Source organism: Talpa occidentalis, unplaced genomic scaffold (genome assembly GCF_014898055.3).
Source record: "Talpa occidentalis isolate TD23 unplaced genomic scaffold, MPIMG_talOcc4v2.1 talOcc4.12, whole genome shotgun sequence".
NCBI classification, from domain to species: domain Eukaryota; kingdom Metazoa; phylum Chordata; class Mammalia; order Eulipotyphla; family Talpidae; genus Talpa; species Talpa occidentalis.
Genome location: NW_023601212.1, coordinates 10,017,260 through 10,038,218, shown reverse-complemented (window position 1 = coordinate 10,038,218; position 20,959 = coordinate 10,017,260). Strand labels below are relative to the sequence as shown.

The 20,959-nt window shown below is 50.7% G+C and overlaps 3 protein-coding genes across 3 annotated transcripts; 1 reads left to right on the top strand and 2 right to left on the bottom strand.

The window, feature by feature from the left end:
- The first annotated feature begins 840 nt into the window (after window positions 1-840).
- Window positions 841-1,421, top strand: PSPN (persephin). Its single transcript, XM_037504247.1, has 2 exons — window positions 841-1,004; window positions 1,076-1,421. The coding sequence occupies exons 1-2, from the start codon at window positions 856-858 to the stop codon at window positions 1,401-1,403; spliced, it is 477 nt and encodes a 158-aa protein (XP_037360144.1). The 5' UTR covers window positions 841-855; the 3' UTR covers window positions 1,404-1,421.
- Window positions 1,422-1,654: 233 nt separating this feature from the next.
- ALKBH7 (alkB homolog 7) lies at window positions 1,655-3,238 on the bottom strand. The gene is made up of 4 exons (XM_037504246.1): window positions 3,004-3,238; window positions 2,269-2,442; window positions 2,055-2,179; window positions 1,655-1,876 (listed from the first exon to the last, which is right to left on the bottom strand). Exons 1-4 carry the CDS (start codon window positions 3,205-3,207, stop codon window positions 1,696-1,698), a joined length of 684 nt encoding a protein of 227 aa, XP_037360143.1. The 5' UTR covers window positions 3,208-3,238; the 3' UTR covers window positions 1,655-1,695.
- A 2,904-nt stretch (window positions 3,239-6,142) lies between these two features.
- Window positions 6,143-11,576, bottom strand: CLPP (caseinolytic mitochondrial matrix peptidase proteolytic subunit). The gene is made up of 6 exons (XM_037505198.1): window positions 11,366-11,576; window positions 11,211-11,282; window positions 10,576-10,672; window positions 9,559-9,746; window positions 8,493-8,598; window positions 6,143-6,506 (listed from the first exon to the last, which is right to left on the bottom strand). The coding sequence occupies exons 1-6, from the start codon at window positions 11,549-11,551 to the stop codon at window positions 6,331-6,333; spliced, it is 825 nt and encodes a 274-aa protein (XP_037361095.1). The 5' UTR covers window positions 11,552-11,576; the 3' UTR covers window positions 6,143-6,330.
- Between the last annotated feature and the right edge of the window lie 9,383 nt (window positions 11,577-20,959).

Sequence of the window (20,959 nt, the reverse complement as noted above, 5' to 3'; positions counted from 1 at the left end):
GCTACTGACTGACAGACACTCCTACCCGTGAGGCTACTCCGGTGTCATAGTTGTGTGTAAGCAAACTGACTAGCCTCCGTTCAAGGCTGAGGGGAGGAGGTTCACTTTTCTGGGGTCACAGGAGCTGGGTGTGGAAGCCATGATGTGCTGCTACCTCTAATTGGGCTCAACATTCTTTTCTGCTTTATATCCAGGGAACCCAGGATGGGGCTGAGGTCCCTGGGGTCCCTGCTTGGCTTTCTAGAGACGGGAGTCCCTGCAGGGTGAGCTTCCATCCCTGGCGTCCCTGGGCCTCTCCCTTTTCCTGTTTTGTCGCTGGCTCAGTCAGATCCGGAGACAGGGGCATGATGCCTTAATCCTCTAGGCGGGAGCCATGATAGAGGATTCCCTGTCAGCTGGTCCATCTGCCAATTCACCTCTTCCCCGAACACATATTTGCTCCACCTGGCACACAACATGGGCTCCTGAGCCCCAGCACTCTGCCTTTGTGTGAAAGGGCCCCACTGGGGGACCCAAGGAGCCCCCCACCTCTCCCTCTAGACAGCAGGTATGGTGGGGAGCCCAGTCACCCGCCCTGGGCTTGGCCTTGGCTGCCGCTACACCTCTCGTAAATCAGGGGATGGAAGGGGTGTCAGAAATGGGGCTGTGGAATGTCTGGGTGGGATGGGGGGTGAGCCCTTAACTCTTAGAAGGATGGGGTGTGGGGCAGAAGGAACCTGCCTGCCTGGGCCAGAGGACGTGGGGGCCTTTTATCCCCGGGCAGCAGCCGGCAGTGAAGAGGTTATTTCCCCAGTCCAGGCAGGGGGATAAATTGAGGGCCTGGGGTGTCCCTACCCTGAGGACCTGCCTGTCACCATGGCCACGGGAGGAGTCCTGCTTGGCTCTCTGGTGCTTCTGCTGCTGCAGTTGGGCTTCGGCGGGGGCGCTGGGGCTCGAGGGGCCCTGGTGGCAGAGGGAGAGCTCTTGTCTGAGCCAGCAGCAGACAGAGGGACCCGGAGGCTACAGCTGGGTAAGGACCCCTGGAACCCTGCGTGAACGCCCGAGTCCTTCCCACCCAGACCCTGCCTGCTGTCAGCCACCCCTTGTCCCCCTCAGGTGCCCGCCTACGCCGAGCCCCAGCCGGCCCGTGTCAACTGTGGAGCCTGCCCCTGCCCGTGGCAGAGCTGGGCCTGGGCTACACCTCAGAGGAGACGGTCATCTTCCGCTACTGCGCTGGCAGCTGCCCCCGAGGTGCCCGCACCCAGCACGGCCTGACGCTGGCCCGGCTTCGGGGCCAGGGCCGAGCCCATGGCGGGCCCTGCTGCCGGCCCACCCGCTACTCTGACGTGGACTTCCTTGATGACCGCCACCGCTGGCAGCGGCTGCCCCAGCTCTCGGCAGCTGCCTGTGGCTGCGGTGGTTAAGGACGCCCAGCCCGGGGCCCCACAGCCGCTGGAGGAGCTCTGCTGAGTTATTCGCTGGAGGCTTGGAGTCGGAGGAGAAGGAAAGCGGGCTGGGGCTGCCAGTAAGGAGCACAATAAACAAAACAGCTTTGCAGCCTCATGTCTGTGTGTGTGCGGCGTGCACCTGAGCTTGCAGTGGGTGACCAGGTGGGTTCCTAGGGTTCCCCTGCAGGTCCCAGCCCCAGCAAACAGCCAGTGCAAGGGCGACAGCTTGTCCATTCTCCACTTTATTCATAAGCTTGTGTCTGAGAAGCTAGGGGAGGATGTGGGGTTCTGTTGGCTGGGAGCAGGTGCTGGGCGTACTGGGCCCTCTGGCCTCAGGGAGGGAGCGGCAGATCACTGAGATGCGTCGTCCCCGAGGAACCCGATGCTCCCCAAAAAAGGACTCCTCATCCCGAAGGATCTCGTGGGAGAAGTCATAACGGGCTGAGCCCCTGCAAGAGAAAACAGAGGCTGTGGCTAGGTGGGATGAGGGCAGCCCCCTGTTCCAGACCGCCTGCTGTAGGTGGCACGGCAGTGTCTGCCGTGAGAGCTGAATGGTGCGTGCACAAAGTGCTTGCTGGGTGTCGGATGTGTGATTAGTGCGGTGGGGGCGCCTTAACAAGGCTGTACCTAAGGATGTACAGGGAGCCTGGCTCCAGTAAGAGTTCCAGCCACTCCCCGGGCTCCTGGGTGTGCACCAGCCGCATGACGCTGGGGGACAGCAGGGACAGACCGGCTATGGTGTCTCCGCAGAACTGGAAGAGGGGGCATGGTGATGAGTCAGGCTCTCGTCCGGCCAACTCAGCCCCTAGCTGGGAGCTCCAAGGCGCTGACCCCTGCCCACCTTGATGCTGTCCACGTGGGGCTTGATGTAGCCCCGAGGTTCCAGGTCCAGCACGTGCACTGGGGACAGCAGGGTCTGGCCAGGACCAAAGGCGGCCGCCTGCACGCGCTGCAGGATGGCCCGGCTTGCCTGTGACCAGCGCGACTTCTCTGTCTCTCGAAAGCCGTGGATGGCCTGCCCAGAGAACCCAGGTCAAGCCTGGAGTGTGGGTTGGGGGTGGGCAGGCAGGAAACAGTGCAGAGCTGAGGAACGGTTTTCCAGGGACTGGAAGGGGGGCGCCAGCACACTCTGGAGGCGCAGCCCCGAGGTTCCCGGTCCAGCACGCCTTCAACTCACAGCCTTGGCCCTATTTATGCCGGACTCTGCCGCGCTTCCATCTGGGTCAGGCCTCAGTCCCCTGGACCCAGCTCTCATCTCTCAAGCTCGCTCTCAGTCCCCAGTGCCCCCCAAGCTTCAAGACCCAGCTCTCCTCCCCCAGGTTCCGCCCCGGCCGTGCCCCCGCCCCATCCCGGGGCTCACTCCCCGCCCCTAGCGCCTAGCACCGCCCCTAGCGGCTAAGCCCCGCCCATAGCCCCGCCCCTAGTGCCTAGGCACCGCCCCTAGTGCCTGGGCACCGCCCCTAGTGCCTAGGCACCGCCCCTAGCCTAAGCACCGCCCCTAGCGGCTAAGCACCGCCCCTAGCCTAAGCACCGCCCCCCGGCGCCTGCGCACCAGGCCCCGCCCCGCCGGCCTCACCGCGTCCCAGTGATCGTATTCGTAGCGGCGCCGGCGCAGCTCGGGCTCCAGCTCGCGACTCAGCGTCTCCTCCTCGGCCGCGCTCAGGAAGCCCGGCCGCACCACGGCTGCGTCGCGCAGGCGGCTCAGCACGGTCGAGCCCGAGCCCCGCACCCAGGCGGGCACCGGCAGCGTCCGCAACGCCCGCCGCCCACTCCCGGCCATAGCCCCAGCCGGGTCGTGGAAGCTGCCGGGGTCAGGGCGCACCCCCGCGGCACAGCCATTGGCTGTGGCTGCGCCGAGTCCCGCCAGCGATTGGCTTTCCTCAGAGACCTGCCTCCTACTCAGGGCTGCTGACTGGCTGGTGTTCGGCTCGCCCTCTCAAGTTGATTGGCTCTCCCTAGAGCCCGCCTCCTCCCCGCGCTACTGATTGGCTCTCCCTAGAGCCCGCCTCTTCCCCTAGCTACTGATTGGCTCTCCCTAGAGCCCACCCCCTCCCACGCGCTACTGGGCGCCAGAGCCCAGGAGCTTAGACTTTCGGTCGTGCTGCCGCCCGTTTTCCGGACGGCGTGGGGGCGGCCAGAAGCCTGTATTTGACCTGGGGTCAGGTGTGAGGGGTTAAAAATGACCCGTAACGTAGGCCTCCCCGGTGGCGCAGCGGGTTGAGCGCCGCGCTGTGAAGCTGTCCGCAGCCTCTGCAGCGCGGGTTCGATTCCCGGCCGGCCAGGGAGAGTCCCACATGGCGCGACAGGGGGGAAGAAAAAGAGCCATAACCTAAGGTTGACAGTAGAGTGCAGCCAGACAGATGTGGGAAGGGATGAAAGGCACAGAGGTCAAGAAAGCGTTGTCATTGCTAGTGTTAGGGCGTGTGGTCGAGTTTGCATCACGCATCTCCCCCTCTGCTGAATCAGGCCCTCCGGCACCCAGACGGGCTCCCACCTTATAAAGAAAACAACGAGCAAAACCCTCTTAATGGTAGAAATGGCATAACACCATTTTGCAGCCCTTATTGGAATATTGGGGCACTAGAAAAGGATTCTCGACTTCGTGGGGAATAAAAGGGCCAACTGGATTCTGTGCCTCCTGCTGGAGGTACACCCCCTCAGCTGGCCAAAAAGCGGAGCCTGAACCCGATGAGACTGTCTAGGTTTATGCACCAAGTCACAGGAAATACCGAGGGCAGGTGCTGCAACCCTTCAGGTTCCAGTCATCAGTGGCAAATGCGACAAAACCAAGTTCGTGTTCCTCCAACATGGGAATTTCAAGGAGCAGAAGAGGGAGAGGTTGAAAGAATAAGGGTAAGTGTATAGTTACAGCAGACATCTATTTGCACAGCAATGGCTGCTCCTTATTTGGGTCCTGATTTGAAGTTGACCTCAGCGAAAAGCAGTTAGCTATTTCACCAACAAAATGGGCTTATTCGGAAATAATAGGTAACATGAAAAGTGAACCTCATGGCAATATGCAGGTGCACTGCACTAGAACTAAATCCAGGGGTCCCTTCCACAGCCTTGGCTCCTGCTCTGCCCATGACTCCCTTCTGCTGGGGTGAGGGGGCAGCATCACTTCCCACTCGAGACACAAGCTGTGCGCTATGTTGCTAATTGCAAGTGTTCGGCCCACCTCTAGCTTCCCAACTTCATTTAAATAGTTTCTCTGTCTTGAGTTTCACAAAACACACTAAAAATTTTTGGGTATTGGTTGAACTTTTGACCATAGTAAGTTATTACTGTTATTTTTAGATTTGAAAATGGTATTGTGGGTGTCCTTTTAAATATCCCTGAACCTTTTAGAAATACATGTTGAAATAATTACATGAAGTGAATGCTGTGATTTGCTTCAAAGTAATCTGGGACTGTGGGGCACAGGGAGGGACAAATCCCCATTGGCCATCAATTGGGACTTACTGAAATAGTGCTAAGGGTACGTAAGTGCTTATGAAAAATTCAAACAAAATGCAACTGATAAGTAAAAATGTCCTCCCTATTGAAAATATAAAACAAAAAATTGACCCTGATTTTCTCTCCAGTGACAGCCTCATGTTCTGCTTTCCTTTATAGTGTAATTCTTAGAAAGACTTGTCTAGTTCCATTTTCCTGCCTTCTCTCTGGTTCCGCTCCAGTCTGGCTTTTGGTGCCTATAGTACTGGAGGTGCTCCTTTCAAGACTGCGGGTGATTCCACCGTGCCAGAGCCAAGTCACTCCTCAGCCTGATCGCTAATTCATTGACTGGCTCACGTTGCCTACATTTTTATTCCTAACCCTGACCCCACACTTAGCTCATCCTCTGTGCTGTCTGAGGCACGTAAAAGGGTATGTGTCTAAAATCATCCTCTGATCCTCAGACCTGGTCCTTTCCTGGCTCGGTTAATGACTCCCTATTTGGGCCAATATTTTTTGGAAATAATTTTTCAGATGTCACATCCCACCTATCATCCCTGCCTTTACAACCTTGCTAGAATCTGACCTCTTGTTACCACCTGGCAGGGGCCATCAGCCTTTCTCTAGATTATTCCAACAGCAACCTTACTGGTCTCCAGGTTTCTGGGCTTGCTATACTCCACCCACCCCCACTTGGGAGCCATAATTACCCTGTTCTCTTTTCTCTTCTCAGACCCTCCCATGGTGCACTTTCTTTCTCATTAAGACCTACTAGACCTTGTAAGATCTGCACCCCTCATGTATCTCCTTTCTGTTCTCATCTTCTGTACTCACTCTATTCCAGCCACCGCAGTCCCCTGGTATCTCCTCCCACACGTCAGGCACAGTCCTGCCACAGGCCCTTTGCATTGGCTATGCCTGCTGCCTGGACTGCTCTGACCCAAAATACCAACATGGCTTCATCTCTTACTGCCACAGGTCTTTGCTCAAGTGTCACCTTGTCAGTAAGGGCTTTGTTGGGAACCACAACTAAAACTGTCACACACATATTGTGATTTTTTTTTTAACGGTTAACCCTGACAAGAATAAGTTCCTTGAGGACAGGGCTTTCCATGTTGTCTTCACACTGTTGCGACCTCTAGAACATGTAGAGTGGGCTGAAGTTAGGAAGCTGAAGGTCAGAAACTTGGGGTCAGGCTGAAAGCAGAAGAGGCTTGGTGAAGGGCATTCACGGTAATACCGTGGCGGAGCAGTGAGGGAAGGTGCCAGAGGCGGGGAGGAAAGACTACAAAGATTTAATTTAAAATCACAGTGTCTTAGCAAGGATACTCATCCTTAGGAGCACCCCCAAATCCACAGTTCCTTAAGGGCTCCCCCAGGCTCAGCAGCGAGGGGTGGCCAGGCTGTAACCTTAGCATCTGGCAGTGCCTGACCCCTCAACTTTCCTCTGGGGGATGAGGTCCAGCTCTCAGGTGCTTGCTGGGGCAGGTTCTGCTGTCGCCACCGCTGCTGCCACAGGCTCCTTCTGCACCAGCTCAGGCTCGTCCTCACCATCCTGGGGCGGGTGAACCAGAACCTTGTCCAGGATGCCGAACTCCTGGGCCTCCATGGGACTCATGTAGCGGTCTCTCTCCATGGCCGACTCTGCCAGGGCAAACAGGAGGCAGGATTATGTTGTTAGGAGCAAAGCCCTGGGGCCGGCTTGTGCCCACATTCCTCCACTTCTTATCTGTGTGATCTTGGCCTCTATTTCTAGACACCTCAGTTTCTCCATCAGTAGATTACAGACACACCTCAAAGATATTGTGGGTTTAGTTGCCTTCCACCACAGTAAAACATGTTGCAATAAAGAGAGTCAAGCAATTTCTGTGGTTTCATGGTGCATCTAAAAATTATATTTTATACTATACTAGGGTCTATGACATGTGTGGTAGCATATGCCTTAACTAAAATAAAAGAACACATATGCCTTAACTAAAAAATGCTTTATTGCTAACAAAATGAGAATCATTACCTGAGCCTTCTGCGTGTTATAATCCTTTTGCTGGTAGGTTTTGTACAAAATGCATTTTCTGCAAAGCTCAATAAAATGAGGTATGCCTACAGGTATACCTGTTTCAGTTTTTCAAGATTTATCAATATATAATATGCATCTAAAAAAGGACATGGCTCTTAAATGGACAGTGTGATAACTTTCAGATCGAACCCACACGACCAGGATATATTTCCTTAGGGGCACCCCAAATCCAGAGTTCCTTAAGGGCACCCCCAGGTTCAGCAGTAAGAGATGAGCAGGCTGCAACCTTAGCATCTGGCAGTGCCTGACCCCACACCAAGAAAGGACCATATTTCTATAGCAGCATTGCCAGACTACCCCCCCAGGTCTCAAGATGGCCCACATCTGGTCACTCACCAACCCCACCTAAGAGTAACTACTATCCTCAGAGACCCAATGGCACAGACTAGTTATACCAGGTTTTGTTTTTTAGCTACAGCCTGAGTAAATCAGAGTGTTTGCTCTTCTTTCTACTCAGAGTCACTTTTCTGAGATTCCTCCAGGTTGCCACATCACGGTCCATTCTCTCATTGCAGTACAGCACAGTCCCACGACACTTCAGCTAATAGCGGACCACAGAGGTGACAGGGGTCCCAACAGGCTATACCACATACGTGTGTAGCAGGCTATCCCATTGGGGTTTGTGTAACTGCACCCTATGACATTTGGAGAGTGACATGGTCACCTAGTGACAGCATTCGCAGTATGTGACCCTCTGTAATTGACAGGTAACTGATTCCACCGTGTGAACAGACTACCAGCAGCACGCTTGTCCTAATGCTGATGGGCATTTGGGTATTTTCCAGTTTGGGGCTTGTCCAAACAGGACCGCATTAACATTTCAGTCCAAATCTGTGGTGGACATAAGCACGCAATTCTCTCGGTTATTCACTGCGCAGGGGAACTGTGGCATCGCGCTGCAGGCTCAGCCATAGCTGAGAATCAAACAACTTCCCAAAGCGGTTGCAGCATTTTCACCCCTGCTACAGTGTGAGTGCTCCGCTGCACTACGTCATCAGGGCAGTGGTGCTAGTATTTTACATTTTAGCTGTCCCAGCAGACGGAAGCAGAATCTCACTGAGGCTTTAATTTACCTCTTCCTGATAACTAATGAAGTTATTAAACATTATCACTAACAAGATGAGCATCTTTTCTTGGCCACTTGAAAAATCTTTGGTGAAGACCTTGTTCAACCCTTTGACTTATTTCAATTAAGTTTTTGTGAGGATTCTGTATGTTGATCTTTTTAAAGTGCTTAGAACAGGGGCTCTCAAATACGGGGGATTCTGATGTCCAGGGGACACAGGGCAATGTTTGGAAACATTTCTGGTTATTACAACTGAAGGGTGCTACTGGCATCTAGGGGTGGCAGCCAGATGGGGACCCCTGCTGTACATGTGGTTCCTCATTGACTAAGACTGTATACATGACTGTATACACAAAAAGAATGATCTGGAATGAGTGTCACTGGTGCTGAGGTTGTGAGGGTCTGGCTTTGCACAAAGCTTGAAATATACATGTGTTAGTTAAAATAAGGGGGTGGCGGGGTTGGCGCTGGGGGAAGGTGCACTCACCGATCACCTGCAGGCTCTGTTTGGTGTGCTTGGCGTAGATGCTATAGAGCTGCTTCTTGAGTTTCATGATCTCCTCTGCCTGGATGGCGATGTCTGTGGCTTGCCCCTGCAGGGTATCCAAAGCAAGGACGGGGTAAGAGTGAAGGAGGAGGAGTCAGTGTCAGCTTCTCACAAGGAGGCTGGAGATGGGGACCCTGGGCTTCAGACTTCTGGTTTTCAGGGGATGGGACAGGGCTTTGCGAGTCCCTCCACATTTTGTTTCTTCCTCACCACCACCATGAAGGCTTCCTGTATTAACTATACAGTCATGTATCACTTAATGACAAAGAGACGAGGGATGTGTTGTTAGGTGATGTCATGTGTGAATGTCAGAGAGTAATTACACAAACTTACTAGATGACTGTCTAGTAAGGTTTGGACCACTGGTGTATGTGGTTCACCAAACTGTATTTCAGTTTCCCGAAACATCATTAAGCAATGCATGACTGTATTTTCTTCTTTTCTTTTTTTTTTTTTTAAGATTTATTTATTTATGCATATAAGAACAGGGTTGCAGGCCAGAAGGTTGTGTCTTAACCCCTTGCACCACCAGGGATGCCCCTATTTTCTATAATTGGAGTTTCACTGACTGAAGGATGGGCCCACCTAGGGCCACCTATTCTTAGGGATAGCAAACAATTGGCCCTGCCAGTACACCTTTTAAATGCAAACTAATCAATCCAGGCATAGACTCCCACCCTCTCCTTTGTGGACTCTCACTCTCAGAGACTCTGCCAACCTGCCCAAATCCCTCCAGGGTCAGACTCCAGAGAACTACACCCCAGAGCCTGCTGGAATTACTCAAACTCGCCAGTCCCGTGCCTGCTTATCTGGCCTTGCTCATTCTTTCCCAGAGAAACTTCAGTAAAGTTTCTTGCCCATATTCTCCTTCCACTCCCTCCACTTTCTGACTGTCTGTGGTGCCTCCTTGTGTGGCCCTGCATGGTGTGGCAAGCTGCCTCTTCTTGGGAACTGTAGCAAATTCTCTTTGCAATGGTTTCCTAAGCTCCCAGGGCCAGGCACTTACCCGGGCACCCCCGGAGGGCTGGTGGATCATGATGCGTGAGTTGGGGAGTGAGTGGCGCATGCCTGGAGTGCCAGCAGCTAGAAGCAGAGAGCCCATGCTGGCAGCCTGGCCCACACACCACGTGCAGATGGGGTTCAGGATGTACTGCATTGTGTCATATATGGCCAGCCCTGAGGTCACCACGCCACCTGTGGGGTTGGGGCACAAGTGAGGGGATTTGCCATCTCTTCCCGCCACTCTTTCCCTACTGCAGTCCTGTCTCTGGGGAACACTGGTGTAGAGGCAGCCCTTTAAAGCAGAGGTAACAAATGCAAAAACCTCCAGGGGCTAGGAAGGTGACAGAAACAGGTCCACAGGCCAGAGGAGGGCAAAAAGTATAAACTCTTGATTAAGGGTGACCTGACTGTTGACACATGTACACATGGGCCCAAAGGAATGAGATCTGCCAAATTTTCAAGAGAAACGAGAAATCAGGAGAGTATGATGGGTAAGAATGAAGGCCCTGGGGTGAGCGTGCCTGGGTATGACTCCGGCCTGTACAATTTACCATCAAGGTGACTTTAAGCAAGGTACCCAGCCTGTTGGTGCCATTGTATCTCCTCATAAAAAGGAGAGTAACCAAATATTACCAACCATGGGAGACTGTTGTGAGGGTGAAATTAGTTTAATACGAATGAGTAAAATACAAATAAGTACTCAGAAAAGTGCCTGGCACAGTAAGCAGTCAGTCAAGATTCACTATTTTTCTTTTTTTGAACAAGGGATCTACCAATTAAAAAATGCTGACATCCAGGTCAGGTTGGTAAAATGTTATGTGTGGCATCAAAGAGGGGGATTCAGCTTTTTGTGAACATAGATTAAAAGGAAGGAACAAGCAACTTTTGGAGGTTTCAAGACACTTAGAGAGTCTGAAGGAAGCTCTGCACAATTTTCTTTCCCCAGAAAAAATATCGCTGTCTAACCAAGGATCTTGGCCTTGAGTCACCCAGTGTGACCTAAGGAATGCCCCTGGCTCACCAGGGCTGTTGATGTACATATGGATGGGCTTCTTGTTGCTCTCCGACTGCAGGAACAGCAGCTGTGCTATAACCAGGCTGGCAACGCTGTCATCGATCTGCAAGTGGGGGTGTCCCCAGATTGAGGGTTGAGGTGGTTACAGGAGATGAGACAGGGTTGAGGATGGGGTTAAAGCCCAAGTAAGAAGTGTGGAAAATTCAGAACCAGGAAAGGATGAGGCGTAGGGGGTGGTCGACACCTAGGGGGGTTGGGGCACAGGAAGCTGTGGGTCAGAGGGCTTAGGACACAGGAAGGGAAGGGGTCAGGACAGGTGGGGAGCAGGACGGGAGCCCAGGAGTGAGTAAGGGGATCATAGGTGGGAGAGGGAATCAGAGATCAGGAAGGGAGAAGCAGAGTTTGAGAAAGGGACCAGGAGGGAGCCCGGGGTTGGAGGGGGTGGGAAGGTGGGAGGAAGGTTGGGGACTAGGAAGGGGGTCAGAGGGCTTATGTGCCCAGGAAGGTGGGTGTCAGGTTTGAATTAGAGCGGAGCCTCGGGAGGAAAGTCAGGGGTCGAGGTGGCGGGAGTCGGGGTTCGAGGAGGAGGGACACATGGGGTTGGGGCAGGCGCAGAAGAGGAGCCGGGCGCCTGTGCTCACCGGACCCATGACGCACACGATGCGCTCCCGCAGCAGCCGGGAGTAGATGTCATAGGCGCGCTCACCACGACCCTGCGGGGGAAAGACAGGGGTGTCAGGGATGGTCGTGCCCCCAGCCCCGAGCCCGCAGGCCGGTCCCCGTCCGGACGCTGTACCGTCTGCTCCACCACGATGGGAATGAGCGGGAGAGTCCGGGCCGCCGTCGCGTGCAGGCTCCGCTGCAGGGTCAGGCCGGCCTCCCGCGTCCGCTGCGGGAGAGGGCGGGCGGCGAGGAGAAGCCCCACCGCGGGGCATCTGCCCGCGGCCACCCGAGCCCTCCCGGCTAATACTCCTGGCCACATCCCGCTGCAGTTCTGTCCCCGCTTCCGTCCGGCGATGGAACTACAACTCCCGGCGTGCTTTGCACCCACCGCGCTCGGTCACCTGCCCGCCCACTTCCGGGGAGCCGGGCGGACGCTTTGTGGGCGGGGCCGGGCGGGGCCGGGCGGGCGGGCGCTTTGTGGGCGGGGACGGGCGGGGCCAGGCGGGGCGGGCGGGGCCAGGCGGGGACGGGCGGGGCCAGGCGGGGCGGGCGGGGCGGGCGGGGCCAGGCGGGGGGCGGGGCGGGCGGGGCCAGGCGGGGCGGGCGGGGCCAGGCGGGGCGGGCGGGGCCAGGCGTGGCGGGCGGGGCCGGGGAGAAAGTGGCGTCTGGGCGAGCCGGTGAGTTTTTAGACTCTAGTTCGTGTCCCTTTCCTGGGAAATTTGTCATAATTCCCTGCTCTCCAGTACCTATTAAAAAACCTCATTGCCCCGTGGGCCGTGGCCTAAGCTAGCTCCTGGCCTGGGGTCCAGCCCCCCAGCACCTCCCCTGATCGTGGGCCGCGCGGGGCAGAGGGAGGGACGCAGGCTGCGGCGGGCTGGGGGCCTGCGGGTGTGTTGCGGGCTTAGCTTGGGAGATTTCTTGGTCTGGAAAGGTTTCTTTTTTTAAAAAAAAAGATTTATTTATTTATGCATACAAGAGCTGGGGTACAGTCAGAGGTGTGGGGGGTTGAGAAGATTCACCAGAGACAGAGTGGGGAGCAGAACAGGCAGACTGACTGAAATACACTGCTATTTCAGTGTATTTTCACCGCTATTTCAGTGTATTTAGTGTATTCGCCCGCAAGGGGAGCAGCAGGCGAGACAAGAGAGGTCTGCTGCGCCATGTGGGTTTCTCCCTGGCTGGCCAGAGATCGAACTCGTGCTGCAGAGGCCACGGATTGCTTCATAGTGCGGTGCTCAACCCCTTGCGCCACCAGGGAGGCACCTGGAAAGGTTTCTTAAGAGGAGCAGATATCAGCGCTGGGCTGTCAAGGATGCATAGGAGTTTGTTAGGTGGTGACAGACATTCCTGGCAGAAATAAGAAACGAAGTAGAAAGGTTCCTTAACTTTTATAAGGATCATTCAGGCTGTTGAGTGAAGCAACAGTCGGGCAGGGGACAAGGGTGAAGCTGGAATACCTATGAGGGCGTTATTGAGGGTGGCAGAGAGGATGAAGGAGGTGAAATGTGGTTTAAGTGAGGATGGGCACAGCTGAAACCTCTTTTTCTCCAGATTGTCTCAATGTGTATTCGTTTTCATCTTTCAGTTCAGACGTTACCTCCTTAAACATGTGCCCACTTTCCCCCAGAATGTAAATGTTAGGCACACGGTTCGTGCTTCCTAACTGCCCTTTGAACCAAGAGGTGAAGAGGTGATGAGGAAGGTTGAGAGCTGAAGGCTTTGAGGCAGCTGCCTCCCATGCCAAGCCTGGTTCAACCACTGACTTGCTGTGTGGCTGATGTGCATTGCTTATCCTCTCTGAGCCTGAAGTTTCTCATCTGGAGGACGGAGATGATCAAACTAACCCCACAGGCAAGGATTTAAGGATGCAAAAGGCAGCATACTGACATCACCTGAGTTTGAGTCTTGCTCCACCACTTTCTAGTAGTGTGTCCCTGAACCTTAATTTCCCATCTGTAAAATGGGGATCATGACAATAAACAAATCCTAGGGTTGTTGTGCATAAGGCCTGTGGACTGGTGCCAGGACTGTACTAAGTGCTAAGTTTTGTATTAGCTATTGATGTGGATTAGTTATTGATTGGGAAGCCCTGGAGTCCAAGAAGTCCTCCCATATGAGGGTCCATTTGAAGTGGGTTTTCATGGATAGGTAGAGAGTTCACCAAGCAAGCAGACCCTGTGTGCTGATATCTAAACTTGCTCCCTGGTGCCTTAGATAAAGGTAATTTTTGTACCTCTGTGCCCACAGGGGTCCCCTGTCTGATGGGGAGATAAAGCAGGACACAGACAGTTACCACCTTACAGAATTAGGAACAATATAGAGGGAAGGATATGGAAGTGGAAGTTTGGAGGAGACCTTCAAGGCACTCCTGGCAGAAGGCCCAGATGAGGCTTTACTGGGGGGTTGGGCACTGGGAGTGTTGTTCCTCCAGTAGGGACTGAGAAGGTAGGTGGGCAGCTCAGGCTGTCCCAGTTTCTGCTGTGAGTCAGGTGGGTGGCCCTGCCAGGCTGGTTCCCCTAGGACCTGAGCTCCTGCCCTGCCCTGGGGAGAAGGGCTGGGTCATCAGTTGCACTGCCCCTGCACTTCTCCCCTGGACACTTCCCACACCCCCTGTCTTCACTGCATACCTTTGTTTCACCTGCTGTGCCCATCCTACTTAAACCACATTTCACCTCCTTCATCTTCTCTGCCACCCTCAATAATGCCCTCATAGGTATTCCAGCTTCACCCTTGTCCCCTGCCCCACTGTTGCTTCACTCAGCAGTCTAAATGATTCTTAGAAAAGTTAATTGAACCTAGTCCCTCCCTTGCCTAAAGCCCTCCCCTTGGCTACCTTTCAGCTCTGCTGACCTCTATCCATATCACCTTCTACCCTCCCTTCCCAGCTTGGCTCCAGCAGTGACACTGGTCAGTTTTCTAGTCCTCAAATACACCAAGCTTCATCCAGCCACATAGTCCTCTTCCTAAATCTACTTCTTTCCCCGAAAGCCTCTACTCAAATGTTACCTCCTTTAGAGAATCCTTCCTTGATATCCTTGCTAATATACCAGCACATACACTCTGGAATGTTGGCCATGTCTGATTGGTTATACAGAGAACTCCATCCATTCATTTGTTTCCTTCTGTATTGTCTGCAGAAGTAAGGTTCACGAGACTAGAGCCTCGGCCTCATTCAGCTGTGTGTCTTACTCGACTTAGCGCGGTGTTTATCAAGCTCTTTCCATTAGACTCACAAGGAGAAATACATCTTATATGGTGTCTGAGTACAAAAGAATACAAAAGTTTTATGAAATGCTACTTGTCCTTACTGAGAACAATGTCTTCTGATGGTCTCTATTCTACCTTATCCTCTTCTATATCATTTAATTTAATTTGAGTTTTCTCAGCTTTGGCACACAGTTGACATTCTGGGTTGGATAACTCCTTGTTTCTGGGGGAGGCCATCCTGCATACTGTAGAGCTGTGAGCCGCGTCCCTGGCCTCCACCCACTAGATGTCAGTAGCAGCTCCCGATCACAACAACCCAACATGTCTCAGACATTGACAGCTCTCATCATATTGAAAACCACTGATTTAAGTTAAAGTGGGTAGTGGTCTGAAATGGAAAAAGAGCAACTTTTGAATAGTACTTGGCCACTGTGTAGGCAATCAAGTATTTAAAGTGTGTTTTATCTCTCCAGACTTTGTTTACTTGGTAAGTTCTCAATGAATGAATGTCTTGGATTTTAGCTGCAAATCATCTCACCCTACCAGTTGTGTGTTTTCACTCGATGGTGAGAGAGAAGTGCTGATCGCCGTTACCTTTTATGACATGAATGCAAGAGAAGCCTATTGAACTGATAGAAATTGAAAATTAAAAAAAGAAGGAGAAATGCTAAGGGCTGAAAAGACTGGGTAAGTGGACAGGCCCATAAATGGCACCTGTACACTGTGACAACTTTTCTGGAAACTAAGTAGCACCAAGTTTTCAGATTTGTACTGTCGCCTTCTATTCATTTTTAGCAAATGATCAAAGGTAAGTGCCAAGCTCACAGGCCACAAGACTGTTTATGGTAGAATTGTTAATATACCAGTTTGTTTCAGTCAGCTATTGCTTTGTAACAAACCACCCCTGCACTTAGGGGTTTAAAACAACCACTTCATATTCTTTATTATAGTTTGGAAATATCAACAGGGCTCAGCCAAGTGATTGCACTCCACATGGGGTTTACTGGGGCTGTGAGATCCACCATGAACAGGCATTTACATATCTGGAGTCTAACCTGTGCTGCTTAGGTATCTCTCTCCATGTGGTTGATTGGGCTTCTTCACAGTATGGTGGACTTTACTTCTCCCATGGCAACTGGCTTCCAAGAGAGAGGAGGTGGAAGCTACCTGTTTTCTTTGAAACTTGTAGTGAAGTCACAGGGTAGCTCTTCTGCCACATTCTGTTAGTCCAAGCAAGTCACATGGGCAAACCCAGATTCAAAGGATGGAAAAGGAAATCAATTCTAGGATGGAAGGAATTGATGATGGCAGTATTCAGAGACAGTCTATCATATGCACATTAGCAATGAATTAGAAGTAAGTATCCGGTAAGGGAACCAAATCAATCATTTAAAATTTAAATGTAAAAAATTTGCCAAATAGTTTTATAGTGTAATATAACTGATATTTATTGGATGCCTACTCTGGTCCAGGGTTTGTTAGCACATAAATTAAATAAGGAAAGCTTAACTAAAATTGGAGTTGGGAAGGCCTGTAGCAGGTGCTCTCACACATTACCACCCCGCATCATTTTCATGCACTTCTCTTAGTTACATGCCCCGACAGGAAGTAACCCTTATACTTCCAAACAGGAAGTCATCTCATTCTGTCAGCAAAAGTTCCACCAATGAGAAGTGCCCCAGCCCAGCCAGTAAGAAGCCATCGCCACCCTGGATTCTTAACTCTCTTTGCCAGTGAACTCTGTTTCAGACAATCCCTCCCCTGTCCCTGTTTATCCTATATAAGAAAGCTCTCTTAGTTTTTGTTTGGATTTTCATTTGCTAGTGCTAAGCATGCATATCCCAAATTGTAGTTCTTTATGCTCTTCTCAAACAAACTCGTCTTGCTAGTAGATTAACTAGCTATTATTTATTTAAAGTCAGCTTAGTTAGACATGACTCTGAGAAATGGAAGCATCAGAGGACCAGTGACTTAGACAAGATTGAAGTGTTTTTCTCTCCAGGTTGTAGCCTGAAGGTTGGTTGTCCTTACGCTTCCCAAATCTTCCTTGGAGCATTAGATGACTTCCTGTTTGGAAGTGTAAGTTGGTAGGGTGGCTCTTACCAGGAAGTCTCCAGGGACCTTCTTCCAACTCATACCTCAGTCCTGTCTAGGGCAAGGCCCTTCTTGTAATCATGATCCAAAATGGAGCTTCAACTGAAGGGATAAAGGAAGGCAAGTACAGGCAAAGAGTTCATGCTAGCCGGTCTTGAATGAAAGCTGACATCTACCCATTCCCTTACATCCCGTTGGCCAGAATTTGGTCGTGTGGCTACACCTCACTGCAACAGATTTTGGGAGGCTTCTGTTTTTATTCAACTGGTATTTATTGAGCACCTGTTGAGCACAGCCCTGGGAAACAGCAGGAGTAATGCACACCAAACAAGCAAATGGGAAAAATCTCAGCCTTCTTGGCCAAGTCAAACTTTGTCCAGCTTGAATCACAATTCAGCTGTACAGTCTCCTCTGCCCACTCCTGTGTCCTTCTTCTTTTCACAGCTGTCAATCATAGTAAATATCATGCTCCCCAAATCCCATCTTAGTATCTGCTTCTGGAGAATCCATAGTGTTCCATTATATAGAAGACCCACAGTTTATTTAACCAGTCCCCTGTTGGTGAACGTCTGTTGTAATGAAAGAATTTTTTGCTCTTATCAGATATGTCTTATAAGAGATCCCTCTGCCTTTGAAAACCCCTGAGTTCAGTCCTTGATCTTCTTTATCCATTCCTCTTCAGTTATCTCATCTGGCCTCTTGGCTTTAAATACCTGTGTGCCAGATGCCTCCCAAGTTTATCTCTTCCCAGTTCTAGATCTTCCTTCCTTACATCTCCCCTTGGCTGTCTAATTAGGCACCTCAAAATGAATATGTATGAAGTGAATTACTACCCCTATGCATCACTCCTTCATCCTTCTGCTTGCTCATACCAAACACCTTGGGTCATCCTTGATTTCTCTTTTTTCATAGCACCTGAAATGTAATCTGTTGGCTGTACTTTCCAGGAGTCTTATGACATAATCAATAAAATTTTGGGAGTATAACATACAGTCAGTGAAGTGCACAAATCTTAATTGTACAGCTTGATGAATTTTTTTTTTACATTGATATACACCTGTATGGATGGACCAGCATTTATTTGTTCACTAGTTAATGGACATTGGGATTGTTTCCAGTTTGTGCCTATTATAAACAAAGCCACTCTGATCTTTTGCTTGTAAGACTTTGTGTGAGCATACATTTTTGTCTCTCTTGGGTAATTACTGAATACAGGATTGCCGATCATGTGGGGGATATGTATTTAATTTTTTTTTTAAATGAAGAAGGTTGTACTTTTTTTTTTCTTCAAGATTTTAAGGTGGCGCAGCGGTTGAGTGCAGCACTGTGAAGCTGTCTGCAGCCTCTGTGGCATGGGTTTGATCCTGGCCTGTTGGCGAGGGTCCCACATGGCGAGCAGACCTCTCCTGCCGCGCCCGTTGCTCCCCTCAGCAGTATATTTCATCAGTCTGCCTGTTCTGTTCCCCGCTGTGTCTCTGGTGAATCCTCTCACCCTCTGGCACATCTGGCCTGTACCCTGGCTCTTGTATGTATAAATAAATAAACAAACAAACAAACAAATAAATAAATCTTTTTTTTTAAAGATTTATTTATGCATACAAGAACTGGGGTGTAGGCTAGAGGTGCGGCAGGTGGGGTGTGTGTGAGAGGATTCACCAGAGACAGAGTGGGGAGCAGAACAGCCAGATCTACTGAAATACACTGCCGAGGGGAGCAGTGGGCAAGACAGGAGAGGTCTGCTGTGCCATGTGGGCTGCTCCCTGGCTGGCCGGGGATTGAACTCGTGCTGCAGAGGCTGTGGATAGCCTCATATTGCTGTGCTTAACACCTTGTGCCACCAGGGAGGCCTCTCCCTTGAGATTCTAGACCACTAATCTGTTGCCTCCCAATCCTACATCATTGCCGTGATCCATTCACTCATGCATTCCCTCATATGGCAATGCCCTCCTTTCCATTTCCCTTCAAGTCTCCCTCTGCCGCCTCTTAGCTCTTGACCTTGCCGCCTACATTCTGTGAAACCAAAGCCACAGAAGAGAACTTGCATGGTGTCCTGCCTCATCTCCTACCTCCCTGCATCTGGGCCATCGACATTGCTTTCTCTCATTATTGTGACTAAGCTCCCTGCTCCTGGCCAAAGCCAGCTCTCCACCTGTGCCCTGGATTCCATTCCATTCGAGTTTCCCCATTCTCTTGCAACACGAGGTGTTCCCTCTCTCCCCCATTGCTTATAAACATGTGATCATTTCTACCATCTTAAAACAAGGGAAACACATGATCTAACATTGTCCTCCAGGTACCTCCCATTTCTTTCTTTTTTTTTTAAGATTTATTTATTTATTTGTTTGTTTGTTTGTTTATACAAGCACTGGGTATAGTCAGACGAGTGGGAGGGTGAGAGAATTCACCAGAGCCACAGCAGGGAACAGAACAGGCAGACTGACAAAGTACACTGCTGAGGGGAGTGGCGGGAGCAGCAGGAGGGGTCTGCACCCCATGTGGGACTCTCGCCAGCGGCCAGGGATCGAACCAGTACTGCAGAGACTGCGGGCAGCTTTGCAGTCCAGTGCTCAACCGCTGCGCCACCAGGGAGGCCCACCTCCCATTTCTTTACTTTTCTTTACAGAAGGAAAAAACCCCAAAACTTTTAAGAGTTGGACCTCCTCTTGGTTTCCACACTTTCCCTTTTTATTGGCTCTTGAATCCACTCTCATCAGCCTTTCCCCCACAGCTCCACTGAGACACTTACTGTCAAGGTTTTAGTGACTTCCAGATGGCCAAATTCAATGATCAATTTCAATGGCCAAGTTCAGTGGTCAGCCAATGGAAGTGAAAAAATACTTCGATATAATGAAAATAAAGACACAACAACTCACAGATTATGGAATGAGACTAAAGCAGTAATTAGAGGGACACTTAAAGCTGTAAATGCCTATATTAAGAAAGAAGAAAGATCTCAAAGTCAAGGACCTAAAATTATAGCAAGTGAGATGATCACTTGTCAGTTTCTTATGTTAGTCTTATTAACCTTTAACACAGTTATTACTTCCTTCTTTTTTTTGCAGTGAAATATTCAGAAAATGAAATTTGCCACTTAAACCATTTTTAAGTGTACAGCTCTGTGGCAATCACCCCGCCTTAGAACATCCCCCTGGTCCATATCGTCAAGTACCCTACTCATCAACTCATACTCCAGAAATTTCTCATCTTCCCAAACTGAACTTTTCATCTTCCCAGACTGAAACCCTGTCCCCCTTAAACACTAACTCCCCCTCCTCCTACCCCAGCCCCTGGCTCCCACCATTCTATTCTCTAGCTCTGTGAATCTAATGCTGCTGGGGACCTGTTATGAGGGGAGTCATGTACTCTCAAGCTTATTTCACTGAGCATAATGTCCTCAAGTTTCATTCATGTTGTAGCATGTTTCAGATTTCCCTTCCATTCCCTCCCAACTTTTAAGGCTAAATTATATTCCATTATCTGATGGACCACATTTCATTTCAGTTGCCCATTCATCCATCAATGGACACTGGATTACTTCTCCCTTTTGGTGATTATGAATAATGCTGCTGTGAACATGGGTGTGCAGGGATCTAAGTCTGCTTTCTGTCCTTTGGGGTAAAATTACTATATCACATAATAATTCTTTGTTTAGCTTCTTGAGACTACCTATAGCTTTCTCTCCCCCAACTTTTACACCTCAATTTTTAAAAAAGGAGGATTATAAGTATTAATGAGGTGCTAAATACAAGTGTCACTAAACTGAGCCTTTCTCCTGAACATCATCTGAAGAATTGAACAATTGAAAAGGGGGTCTGTTATTTGAGGAGACCAGAACCATCCCAAATCACTCCAGGAATCACGACAAGCAAACTCTCTGTCTTTCCTGGAAATTTTCTTATTACTTGGAATTTTCGGTACCAGAACTGGAAAGTCATGGACAAACAGGGAGGGGCTGTTTGTCTGATTGGGAACTCTTCATTTCTCTGCTCCATGCTCCGAACCACACTATTTCAGTTCACCAAGTCAGTTTCCAAATAAAATCTGTATTAGTTTTCTCTAGAGTTGCTGTAAAGCTCCAGTCCACCCACAGACTGGGTGGCTGGAACAACAGAAATTGTCCACAGTCCTGGAGGCCGGAAGTTGGGAGCAAGGAGTTGGCAGGTCACACTCTTGGTGTGACCTCTGGTGGTTTCCTGGCACTCTCTGGGGGTGTTTGGCTCATCAGTGCATCACTCGGATTCTATGTCTTCACTTGGTGTTCTCCTGTGTCTTCACACTGTCTTCCGTCTGTGTGTCCACATTTCCCTGAAGGGCACATTCGTGTTGGATTAGAACCACCGTAATGACCTTATTAAAACCGCATTGCCTCTGTAAGGAACCTGTTTCCAAATAAGATCACATGGTGCAGCCCTGGGTATTAGATTTT

Coding starts and splice junctions, on each gene's coding strand:
- PSPN (XM_037504247.1), top strand. CDS start 856: ATGGCCACGGGAGGAGTCCTGCTTGGCTCTCTGGTGCTTCTGCTGCTG. Junction 1,005..1,075: donor AGAGGGACCCGGAGGCTACA/GCTGGGTAAGGA, acceptor GCCTGCTGTCAG/CCACCCCTTGTCCCCCTCAG.
- ALKBH7 (XM_037504246.1), bottom strand. CDS start 3,207: ATGGCCGGGAGTGGGCGGCGGGCGTTGCGGACGCTGCCGGTGCCCGCC. Junction 2,443..3,003: donor AATACGATCACTGGGACGCG/GTGAGGCCGGCG, acceptor TTCTCTGGGCAG/GCCATCCACGGCTTTCGAGA. Junction 1,877..2,054: donor GGCTCCCTGTACATCCTTAG/GTACAGCCTTGT, acceptor TTTCTCTTGCAG/GGGCTCAGCCCGTTATGACT.
- CLPP (XM_037505198.1), bottom strand. CDS start 11,551: ATGTGGCCAGGAGTATTAGCCGGGAGGGCTCGGGTGGCCGCGGGCAGA. Junction 10,673..11,210: donor TCGTGTGCGTCATGGGTCCG/GTGAGCACAGGC, acceptor CCCCACTTGCAG/ATCGATGACAGCGTTGCCAG. Junction 9,747..10,575: donor TATGTACATCAACAGCCCTG/GTGAGCCAGGGG, acceptor CCAACCCCACAG/GTGGCGTGGTGACCTCAGGG.